Raw genomic sequence first — 12765 nt, forward strand, 5'->3', positions numbered from 1 at the left:
ATCACAGCCTCTCAAGTCCTGCCTGCACTGGATGTTCTCCAGTTCCTTTGAACAGTTCCTTTATATATTTTGCCCAGCTTTCCTAATTATTTTATAAGGAAAATTAATCCGATACAAGCCATTCCCATATGGCCAGAACCAGAAGCCTAATGCAATTTCCACTTACTGAATCCTTCTCAAAACTGCTCTAGACTAGGCAGCAAAAGTTTCTGTTGGCAGGCAAATAATTTAATCCTTACTTCAGCCTACAGAGAATGAAATGACCTCATAAGTTGGACCACAAACAAAGCTATCTGAGATATTTAACTGATATCAGACTGAAATTTAAGCACTTGTTAAGAGTTACACAGTCCTGAGAATATAAAAGAATTCAGAAGTCTATTTGGTTCAAGGTGTTTACATGGCTTAGGGTTTCTCTCAAAAGTCATTGGACATAGGCTAGAATCACCAAGGAAATGAAAAGCCAATCTAATGAGTGACTTAGTGAGAAACGCATACTGCTGAAGGTAACTGAAGAACTAGGCAATTGTACGATACAGGAACAAGGGCCCCAAGGTCACTTCTTTTAAGCTATGAAGTCATTGACTAAGTAACCACAAATAGGACCCAGTGTCTCTTATGGACTCAGACAAGAATCGAGTATGCTCCACCTATAAACTCAAGAATGCTGAGAAGCAACCACCAAAATTACTGGAAGTGATAGGGTTTTCTTAGGTGTGGGGAGAAGAATCCACTCAATGTCTGCAGATCTGGGTCTCACACCCGAAGGAAATTTCTGGTAGTGATTTGCCTTGGTTACCTGGAATGGTTATTATCTTCTTTAGTGGGTATTTTTTCAACCCTGGTTCATCAGTCCGGGCTAGTCAGAGGACAAAGGCCACATCAATTATTTTAACAGAGAATTTAATATATGAATTATTAATCAGAAATTGGACAAATAAGATGGCAAAGAGGGGACCCAGAGGAATCACAAAGGTGGTAACTACAAGAAGCAACTACCACCCTTAGAACTGGGGAAACAAAAAGAGTGTTAGGGGTTATTGAAATTTAAAAAGTTAGAGGAGGGGCTCCAGAGGGCTTCAGAATTCTGAGGAGGGATCCCAGGCTGGACAGTGCTTGCATCTCTAAGGGGAGATGTTGAGGCTGGTTCTGGGAATGTGGATAAACTGCAAACAGTAACTCAATACTGCTGCTGTACCCAGCTGTCTGTGCCAGGTAATGTGGACAAAGACAGGATGAGTCCAATTCTTCTCCCTCTACCAGTCCCCCAGGCTCCCTCTAGCGCCCTCCATTAGCAGAACCTACCAGGGACCCAGCTGACAAAGCAGCAAGGTGGTTTGCAGAATCCCAGCCACAGCAACACAAAAAAAGGAAAAGGCTCGAAACTGAGAGACAATAGCTCACCAACACTTCAGGGAGGTTTAGATTTAAGGGTAGAAATATTTAAAAGAAACAAAACTATAGCATTAATATTTTATATTAGGAAGGAATATGTGCCTATTTGGTGTTTCAGAATGTGATATTTGAGAGAATAAAGCCCACTAGAGTGCAGTTTTACAACTCCACTTTAAAATGTATAATTGAGAATTAATTTAGACTTGTGTTTTTTTAATGGTGACATCTAAGTTTAAGTAGAGTATAAAAACATTGAAGAGGACTTAGATTTCTCTTTTAAGTTAAATTTATTAGCTTCTATAAGAGGTTAAAATTTGGGATGATTTTGCTTGTGGTCAGAAAAACCAAAGTAGTTAAAAAATAAACATATTGAATTTCTAAATTTGTTTAAAAATGTTTGAAGTGCTGAGCTATGCTTGTAAATAAGAGCAAGCATTATTCAAACACTCCTCCAAAGTTACTGCCACGATCTGCTAGACTTATAAAATAGAATAAAATTTGTAAGCTGAATTTAAAAGCATAAAAAATGTTTAAACTTTGCATCTGAAATAGAATATTGATTCTAAAGACAAAATTATTAAATTAAATATAAACATTATTACTTTTTAAAGACAAATTTTAACATAAGTTTTTTTTTAAAAAGCCCCAAAATCTTTTCTACATAGGAAATTTACTGTCCAGGATACCAGAGTCCCCCACCCCCACTCCCTACGCCATGAGGTTTTCTAGAAATGGTTGCAGAAAAGCAAGAGATGCAGCTTTGTTCCTCAGCTTTTCTAGAAACCCTGGAACATCTCTTACCTTGTAGCAAGCTGAGGAGATTATGCCCCTGGCTTAGTTATTCTTCATTTTCTATCAGGCTAGGGTACCTCCTAGAATAGAAGGGGATGACCACTGGACTTGTGGTAAACCTGGGGTCAAGTCCTAGCTCCATTGCTTAAAAGACCCAAGGCTCAGTTTACTCATCTGCAGAATGGGGGTGATACCTGCCTTGCAAGGTTGTTGTGAGGAACAGCATAGTACTCGGCCCTCATTCTGGATTCCTGAATGCAGAATGGGGCAAGGAGGCTCTTGTCTGAGCTCACTGGCCTGGGACATTCTCTCTTCTTGGCAGGAGAGTTTCTTCAAAGAGATGGCCCTATGGCAAACAACAGGTACTCTCACTGTCCTCAGGATTGCCAGGTCCCAAAGCAATCTCTTACCACAGACAGAAAGAGGGCAGGCCAAGAGAAAGAGCTGGCTCTGGAGCAAAACATCAGCCCCGTGAGCAGGGTTAACTCTCTGCAGGGAAGTGGCAGACATTGGCTGGAGCAAAGGGGAGGAGTTGCAAGAAGGGCTCAGACTCCCACCTGTGTTCACTGGGTCACCTGGGCACACAGCCTCAGTTGGAACATGCTTGGAGACAGCTGCATGGGGAAGTTCCCTACCTGGAGAAAAAGGAGAGAGGTGGCATCCTTTCTGCACATACCTGGCAGGGGCGGGATGGAGATCAGAATTATACCATCCCATTCATTTATTCAATGCACATGACTTAGAAATTTCTCTGTATTGTGAGGCCCTAAGCCTGCAAATATAAATCCTACACATTCTTGCCTTCCTGGATTAAGCCCCTGAGACTGTATAGAGGTTGAAGTGACTGCTTCTATCTGGAGAAGTGATGGGGAGGCCCCCAGGGAGAGGGAACAGTGGGAGCATGGCAGGGGGTATGGAGATGGAAGGCAGCTTCCTGGGACAATGAACAGCCCTGGTGAAGCAGTTGGTCTCCAACTCAAGGGAGTCAAAGAGCAGCCAATGAGGCTGGGAAGGTAGGTGGGGTCGGCTTGTGAAGGACCTTGAAGTCGAGTTCAGGTGTATGGATTATATTGAAAGCCAAGGAAAAGTTTTAAGCAGGGGTTGCACCTTAGATCAAATGGGAATGTCCATAAGGGAGAGATGGAGTCTGTACACAAATACAGAAAGTAGCAAGTTGTGCAAGTCCAGACTAGGGATGGTGAGGGCCTGACAGAAGGCAATGAGGCAATTAGAGATTGGAGCCTGGGACTACAGAATCGTGGTCTCTGTGGGAGTCTAGGCCATGGTGGGTGGAGGTCAGGCTATAAGGTCCCCAGGCCATGCCACCCAGTCTCCCCTGTACACTGAGACCAGCACTTGTATGCTGCAGTTTCATCTTCCCAGGCTCCCAAGTACATCCCATGACTGGCCTTTCTCCTGCTGGGAGAGATATTTCAGCAGAGGCGGCAGCAGAGCAGTACCCACAGAAATCTTCAGTCCAGCTGAGAAGGGATGGAGACAACAGCAAGCATGCCAGGGAGGACACCAGTGCATCTCTGGCCAGCTGAGGGGCTCAAGGCCATTTAAGGACTTTCAGAAGAGCTTCAGCCAACTTACCACTGCTCCTTAGCGTGAAGGCAGGGTGAGCCCCTGGGGTGGACACTTTTTGTCTATCTTGCTTTCCTTCTCTTTTCCCATCGGATTCCACTGGGCCGGAAGACAAGGAGATTCCTGAGTAGCTCAGCTGGTCTTTCAGGAGCTTGCTACCCACAAAGAGTAATCAGTAGAAGCAGCAAAAACTAAGGATTATGTGGTAATCATCATTCTGTGGGGCAGAATAATGACTCCCCCTCCCCCATCAAGGATGTCCACGTCCTATTCCACAGTACCTGTGATATATCCTACAAGGCAAAAGAGACTTTGCAGATGTGATTAAACACTTTGAGTTGGGAAATAATCCTGGATTATCTGGATGGGCTCGATGTAATCAACAAGGGTCCTAGGGAGGCTGAATGTAGTTTGGAGTGATGCCATGTGAAAGGGACTCAACCACCATTCACTGCTGGCTTTGAAGATGGAGGAAGAAAGCCACAAGCCATATGGGCAGCCTCTAAAAGCTGGCAGAGGTAAGGAAACAGATCATCCCTTAAAGCTTCCAGAAAGGAATGCAGCCCTGACACCACCTTGATTTCAGCCCAGTGAGACCCTTGTCAGACTCCCAGCCGACGAACTGTAATAATAAGTTGTTTTGAGCTGCTAAGTCTGTGGTAGTTATGGCAGTGATCGGAAACAAAGCAGATCGTAAGGCTGGCTCCTTGTCACTCAGCTCTTGGGTCAGTTGACTTGGAGAGAGACCTCCTTTGGCCGTCCTACCCACAGTCATCCTTTCTTCACTCTCCAGTCACTGGCACTTTGCCATTTCATCCAGTGTTGTTCGGTAGTTGTGATGCTTGTGTTGACCTGATTTCCAGCCTTCCCCACTAGAGTAAGCTCCACGAGAGAAGGCATCTTGGTTATTTGTCCATCACCTTATCCCTAGTACCAAGAAAAGTGCCTACACACAATGGAAGCTCCACAAATGTTTGATGGGTAGACGGGTGGATGAATGAATATGATGGTGCACTGCTATGTCATGGGCACACTAATGACATGAAACCTATTGAGACAGAATGCTCAGTGGTTGTTTACCATAATTATGACCTGCAAAGGCTCAACCGAAACATACACACTCTCCTTTTACCTCCTACAGGATGACTAATCAGTCACACTTCTTCAAAGGCTCTTATTAAGCCTTTAGAGGTCTCAGACTGTTGCCGCTATAGGCCTCCTAGAAGTATTTATGCAGAGTAAAATATGATAAATTTCCTCTGCCAAACAGAATCAGGGGAATACATGAGATCATCCATGAGTATGTATGCTAAGTGTTCCCTCTAGGTCAAATACTCTGGGAAGAAAGGCCAAGCTGGTTTTAGAAAAAGTGTTGGCTTCTCAGACTTTTTTCAGTATTTTCTAGCTCCACAATCTGTTTCTCCAGGAAATGAGTTGCCAATCCAGTCCAGGATTGCAAACAAAACTCAGGGAAGACTGGCTGAGCTAAGGCTGCTGTCTGACTGTGGAGTGGAGGCAACAGGAAAAGAGATGAGGAGGCAGAAGTGGGGGCAGGGAGTTTGAGGGAAGGATGCATCAAAATCTAATTTGAGGGAAAAAAAGATCTAATTTGACTGCTATACTTGCAAATTCAATCAAGACACCCTTGGGGCACCCAGCAAGGACAAAATGTTGTTTATTGAATTCGTTTTGGAAACAGACAACATGAAAGGTTTCTGTGAGCTCACTCGAAGAGTCATGATTGCTTCCTGTCATCAAATGTCAACCACAGGAAAAACCTAGCATAAATAATGAAAACGAATCTAGGAGAGAAAAAGTGGTTAAAAACACCTCAGCTATCACTCTTCCAATAGCCCTCTGATAGCTAACACGATCATAAACATCAATAAAATTTTTATAGGTATAGTCTATTTACTGCACAAATATCAAGTGTATACATCGATGGTAAAGTTGTAAACTGGCTAACAGTCATCAGCAATTAAGTATACTGGGTCTATACTGACACTCCCATTCTCATTTTAAGAGCTTATATATTTAACTGATGACTGCTCTCCTCATCAGGGACATTTAAGACATGGAAAAGGCATTTATATACACACGCACGCATGCACATGTGATCACATGTGATTAACCTTACAAACTGAAAAAGTAAGCCCAAGCATGATTAATTAATTTGCCTGGATCAATAAATACTAGTCTCAAATGTTAAGTGTACTAATAAGGACAGAAGCTATCAGTTACATAAATCATCATGTTGCTACCTACTGATGTTCCATTTGCTAATGCATGTTAGTCAATTTGTAGACTTTATCCAACACATACACAGAGATGATTATTTTTGTTTGAAATTCTCAGCCGATCAGCAGAGATCTTTTGGACATTTCTCTCCCATCATTCTTAGAATGAAAATGAAATAACTCTTAAATTTCTAAATTCCCAGCCATCAAGAGCACAATTCTGATCATACTTCAAATCTTCACCCAGAAGGGAAATGCCATCAAGAGTTAAATGAGAAGGTCTCATCACCATGGCAGCTTAGGCTGATCTTCACCTTCTCCCAGCACCCTCTTGCCATATTGGAAGCCAAGGTGGCTCAGCTCTTTGAGATTTCATAAACATCAACAGGAAGGGTCAGAGGAGGAGCCTTGTCTTGTCTTTTTTCCTGGAGCTGTTATCAGTGAGACAGACAACTACAAAGAGGAGGATAGGGATTCAAGGTGGATAAAAGCCCCCAGACCTGGAGGGAGCAGTAGAAGGATGCAGCACCGTGCTATGGCCTGCAGCCCCCAAGTGCTTCACATGTTAGAAATTCCGGGCATTTCTTTAACCACAGGGAATAAACATCCTGCGAAAAGGTCCCGCCGGCATCTCCCCTCTCTCCCCACACTGTAAAGCATAGAAACATTCCATTTTCCATGCTTCCTGGAAGAATCCTCTGCCCATGAGGCAAACTGGGTCTCCCCACCCCAATGCAGCTTTTCCTAGAAACCATGAAATTTACAAATTTACACAGGCCACTGTGGATTCAAGTCCAGCTGCTTCTAGAGCTCTGTGACATAAAAGCTCTGTGCACCATAGATCTCTTTATCCTGAACCACTTCCAGTCTCTTTTCCCAGGAGCTCTGCTTGTGATTTTAGTGTGAAGACTCACCCCAGTGGAAATGAACAGTGCAAGATCCCACGTGCAAAATTTGCAAACTTTGTTTTTGAAACAACACACATTTTAAAAATTCAAGTCAAATCCAGGTACAGGCTAGTTGGTTGGTATCAGTTGGCCCCTCACACCCACCACAGGAAAGCATGATAAGAAAGTCCGTTTCTGAAATGACAGAGACAAGAGGCATCGGGGGGTGAGTTCCTTGAGCTTGAGAGGAAGCCTAAGAGGGAAATGCTGAGGCTCAATAAAAGACAAGGCAGCTCCAGCCTCACAGCCCCTCTGGGTCAAAAGCCAAAGGCCTCTGTGCAAGCAGCACATAGGATGTGGATATAGGTGAGGACAGATCCTCACCCACCAGAGGGGTAACTTTCCCAGCAATTCTGAAACTAAAATAAGGCAGGCACATTCCCAGAGCCCTGCTGAGTAGGGGCTGCAGGCTATTTTCACTCTACACAAAATGGGGGAGAGGAGTTCCCTCTCCACTAATTTTTCACCCATAACCCACCACATCACAAGGAACCTAAAGGGGAATTCCAAAGGCCAACACATCCTTGGTGGTTGTATGTGTGGTCCTGACAACCTCCTGTTCCAGAAATGCCAGGAGTATTGGATATGTCATTGGGAACATTAGGCAATCCAACATCAGAGGAGGAAAGGCCCAGAGATGAGGATCTGAGTCAGGCTGGCAAGGCTGGAGTCAGAAAGTGACCATTAGGCAATTGGTCACTACAATTGGTGGCTACAAAGAACTGGTCACAGTCACCAAAATGAAGAGGTTCACAACAACGGTTTCCCCGTAGGGCATTTTGACCAGGACAGTACCCTAAAAGAAATAAGGCAGCATTGCACAAAGCAAGAGGCCCCTCAGTAATCCATGGAGATGGAGATGTCCTCATCCTGGTTGCAAAACAGGAGGTGGAAAGGCCTGGGGGTGGCGACTCAGCTGAGGGAAGCACAGTTCAGCTCTGAGCCCTCCTGGCTGCCCCCGGCCCCCTCCTCCAGTCCATCAGGGCTATCGGTGATGTTGGGCTCGCTGGAGCACTGCCGGTGGGGTGGGGGGAAGCTGGGTGGCAGGAGAAGGCACTTGTCCTCACTGCTAGCCTCCTCCCCCAGGCCTGAGTGCATCATGGTGGCCATGGCCAGCAGCTGGATGTCCGAGTGGGCATTGGCCACTGTGTGCCGCCGCACGCTGCCACACTTCTCCAGGTAGGCTTCCCCCTCCTGCTCCGTCAGTGGGGTCAAGACCATCTCATTCAGTGGCCGGCTGACTGCGGTTATCGGGGAAGCATAGTTCAGGACAGTCATCTTGGGCCGGACTCTGGAGTGCCGCCTGGCTGCAAGAGAAGAATCAGCAAAGACTGTTATTGGGGAGGGGGTACTGGTGCTCAAAAGCTCCTAATCCAACTAGGGGAAAAGAACAAGGTGGTGGCTCAACCTTTAGGAGCAGCTCTTAGGTGCAGCCCTACTACAATGCAAGGGAGGAATTTGGTGATACCTAAATGTTTCTCTTACAACTTTACCTGTTTATGCCAGATCCTGCCCGTAACCAACCCTACCCCACATATTAGGTGGTCACCAACAGACTTTCCTTGACAGATAAGGGTCAAGGGAATCTGGTGTGTTTCTCAGCTGCTGCCTGAGCTTCATCAGATTTGCCCTAAAATTCCCTTTCAAACAATGTCCCCTGAGGACCTGGGCATGGGATGGCCAGCTTCCAAAAGAAGCACCCTGGCTTCCTGCAGGAGTGGCCTCTCCCATGCCAACAGGTGACATAAAAGAGCCTTCATAAGCTGAAATCCAGAGGAAGAGATAACTGGGGAGTTACCTCAGTTGTCAAACCCAAGGTAGCAGGACTGTCTTGCAAATCATAGGGAACCAGGGCTATCAATGACCCTCATCTCCCGCCAGGTCAAGGATCTCAGACCTACGTTCTGTTCAAGTCAATTCTCCTGGACTCAGTCTTTAGCATCACCAAAGAACAGGCTAGGTTCCATGGATCACCCCAAGGAGGTAGACACAGGAAGACTGGGTACTAATTCTACAACTGCTGCTTTTTGGTTTTGAGACAGTTTTGCTCTTGTTACCCAGGCTGGAGTGCAATGGTGTCATCTCAGCTCGCTGCAACCTCCGCTTCCCAGGTTCAAGAGATTCTCCTGCCTCAGCCTCCCAAGTTGCTGGGACTACAGGTGCCCACCACCATACCCAGCTAATTTTTGTATTTTTACTAGAGATGGGGTTTCACCATGTTGGCCAGGGTGATCCTGGACTCCTGACCTCAGGTGATCCACCCGCCTCAGCCTCCCAAAGTGCTGGGATTAAAGGTGTGAGCTACCACGCCCAGCCTACACTGCTGCTTTTGAATTCTCATCATGTTCCAGAAACTGCTAAACCTAGACATTTTATCCTTTGAATCCTCCCCAAAACTGAACCTAATTCATGGTATAGTATCAGCTTCCACTTTCCAGACGAGAAAACTTGAGTCTCAGAGAGGACGTAGCTTACCCAAAGTCATATAGATAGAAGGTAGTTTAAGCTGGGACTCAAACAAGTCTGTCTCTCTCCAGACCCTTGCTCTTCTAGCTGCCCATCCAAGGCCCAAAGATAACTAGGGTAGGTGACATACCTCAAGGGAAGGACAAGCCAAGTGGAGGTGCTCCAAGGGCTGGAAAAAGCATGCCCATCTGGAGATAGGAAACTTGCCAGGAGGATGTACACTGGAGGTGGACCTTTAGGATGGCAGAACTCCCAGAAGCGGGGAAGGGGTGACAGAGTTCTGAGCAATGGCAGCAGCCTGAGAGAGCTGCTGAGACAGGTGCACCATCAGGTCACAGCCTGGCTGGAACAGAGTCCAGGAGACAGTGGAGAGGTGCCCGGGCAGGCAGATGGAAGCACCTGTAGTACATCAGCCAGGTCGCAGCAGAGCTGCGGGGACGCAGTTAACATCGAAGGTCACAGGGCAGGATGGGCTGTGCTCAGGAAGCTTCCTTGGGCAGAAGTGTGGCAGAATGGGCTGGAGCCAGCAAGGCCAGCAGCGAGGAAAGCCAGGGAGAAGGCTCGGGTATTATGTTCTATAATAAATATGGATTGCATGTGAAAAAAGGTAATGCTAACATCAAAGTGAGAGGTGATGAGGAAAGGAAGTAGCGTTGTGGTGATATGGGTAAGGTGAGGAGGATGACTGCTGGAGACACCACAGAGACACCACAGAGATACTACAGAACCCCACAACTAAGAGATCCTGGGAGCGGGGCAGGGAGGAGGAGCTGTGGGACAGAAGGAGGGAACAGCAGACTTGGGGGAGGGGTGAGGGATGGGGAAGATGCAGAGGAGGCAGCTGGTGAGACCCAGTGCCGGGGCCTGGCCACATCGCATCTGAGATGTTGGGGGGCAACCTCCACGGGCAGACAGACATGCAGTTTTGAGCTGGGAAAAGAAGTTTCTATCTAAAGACAGAAATTTGGTCATTTTCAAATAATATTTAAGGACAGTAAGAAATGTTGATAATATTTGGTGACAAAAGCAGGATATAAACAACAGTATTATGTGCATTTAGTCCCTTTTTAAGCCAAACTGGGGTTATACTGGGTGCTATATTCACCCACCACACCTATGTATAAAAACTGGGAAAGGTTACATCCAAATATCTAGTTATCATCTCTGGGTAAAGGTATTACCTGGTGATTTTTAAAATTTCTTTATCTTTTCATTGATATGTCTTTAACATTTTCATTCCATATGTGGGCATTTCTTTTATGACAAGAAGAAAACATTTTAGGATATGAAAATCAAAGTCCTCTGGAAATTAGTAATGGCTGGGGCCCTCCGAGTGAATGTGACCTCTCTGAAAATGAAGATGGGGTAAAGGACTAAATTATTCTGGTGTGTGCACCTGTGCTGGGTGGATAAAATGAGAGGAGCTAACAGCACTACTTTCAGAGGGCCTAAAGTATTAACAGCTAACACACAGGACAGCACTTAGGAGCATTGGGTGCTAATCTGAGCATCTTGTATCTATGAACAAATTATCAACCTAATGAAGTGGGTACTGTTATCACCACTGCCACTTTACAGATGGGGAAATTAAAGCACGGAAGAGGTTAAATAACTTGTTCCACATTACAAAGAAGAGGCAAAGCTGGGACTGGAGCACAGATGGCAGCCTCCAAAAACCAGGTGATCCTCATTGCCTTTCCAGAAGGAAGGAAACCCTAGGGTGGGTCAGAGAGGCAGGAGAAGAACCGAAACACTCAGGTAACCAAAGCCTGGGGAGTAGAGTCCCAAGAGAGGAAGCAAATCTGACAGCAACACCCCAGCTCCCGGGGCCTCTGCTCTCCCACCTTCACACAGGCTGCGCCAGGGCAGAAACCTGCACAGAGTTTGAAATAGAATAAGCACCATGACAAGGCTGGGTCCCTTGGTCCCAGAGAAGTCCCCCGACCCATGGTCCTCTCAAGGCAGTGCTGCCTCCTCTGCCACCTAGGCCCGGTATCATGTTAGGAGCTGGATGGCTCTGGACCTGAGAGAGGCAGAGGCATGGGACAGTCCAGCCACTGCAGCTGGTCTGGCCTGGGAGAGAGTGAATTTGAAGGCACGGCCATGGGAGAAACACAGTTTCAGAGGCCTGGGGGATGGGTGGGTTCTGTTCCGGGCCTCTTCTTTTCAGCCTCCCTTTGTGCCAGAGCACACCTCTCCCCAGCTTCCCATTCACACACCCAATTTCACCTGTCCCTGCCTTCCACAGCGCCCATATCCCCGACACACGGAAGACCCAAGAGAAAGGTGTTCCCTCTGCCATCCAGGCAGGACAATGCAGTGGGAAGAAAGGGAGTGGGGCCCGATGGTATCAGTATTCCCACCACACTTGGACAGGAGGGGGAATACCCCACTTTCCAAGAGGAAAGCAAACCATGCTGTTCGCAGACTGGCCATGGGGACATGTGGCTCATGCTGCTTTAGTTTACTCTCTGCTCTTGCAGTGGATCTGGAGGGCCCTAGACATGTGTGTCAGCCACTTCCAGAGCCCATGCTCCCAGAAGGAGATCACAGCAAGACCTGCCCACTTCCATGTGCAAAGCTCACAGCAGCTCCTGTCATCAGACTGGTGTGTGTGTGTACAAAAAATGAAGATAATAAAATTCTAACCCTTTGGACTAAATCTTGAGTCTACTGGCTCAGAAGCCCAAGGGGCCTATTTGGTGGTAACAACTACTTTTCAAAATCAAAGGATAATACATAGAATTTAGAGTGTACAGTGTGTTCCCACCCAGGATCTCGCTGTTTAGTCCCAATCTCCCTCCAAAACAGAGTTGTTCTCAGTATACCCACTGCACAGATGAGGAAGACTGAGGATCAGCCCCAGTTCTCTTAGGTTCCAGATGGCAGCGCCCAAACTGTCCCCACTACACGCTGCTGTGTCTGAAGGGACTGCTGCTGCCCTCAGAAGACATGTCCTTTGAAGCGGCCCCCCTACTGAAGTCAAGTAACAGCAAACACTGGCCCCCAGCAGGTGCTAGACAAGTAGCTGACACTGGCTTCCCTCTTTGGAGATAGGAGACAAAACGCCAAGGAGCAACCAAGAAGAAAGCATCTATGCCAGGCACTGGCAGTTCTTTGTGAAGCATGGACACTTGTACTCTCCAAGTTACACATTTCTAAAATGTTCCCACATTCTTATAACCTGCATTACTTTTATGATCTCCAAAATCAATAACTATAAAACAGAAGCACCAGAAGAGTTCAAAGCAGCAAGGATCCCACTGAAAAACTGTCCTTAAAAAAAACGCCCTTGAGAACAAGTCATTTCTCTCTCACTGCTGATAGAAGTACACACTTTA

At 46.4% G+C, this 12765-nt stretch overlaps 1 protein-coding gene across 6 annotated transcripts in view; it reads right to left on the minus strand.

Moving 5' to 3' along the window:
- Positions 1–5432: 5432 nt before the first annotated feature.
- Positions 5433–12765, minus strand: part of PRR5L (proline rich 5 like) — a 96088-nt gene continuing 88755 nt past the window's right edge. For all 6 annotated transcript variants that reach the window (XM_030917609.1, XM_030917610.1, XM_030917615.1 and 3 more), the window contains one exon: positions 5433–8265. In XM_030917609.1, the coding sequence (XP_030773469.1) occupies positions 7871–8265 (395 nt within the window). In that variant the 3' untranslated portion in view covers positions 5433–7870. The remainder of the gene's footprint in view (positions 8266–12765) is intronic.

The sequence above is a fragment of the Rhinopithecus roxellana genome, chromosome 15 (genome assembly GCF_007565055.1).
Source record: "Rhinopithecus roxellana isolate Shanxi Qingling chromosome 15, ASM756505v1, whole genome shotgun sequence".
Taxonomy (NCBI): domain Eukaryota; kingdom Metazoa; phylum Chordata; class Mammalia; order Primates; family Cercopithecidae; genus Rhinopithecus; species Rhinopithecus roxellana.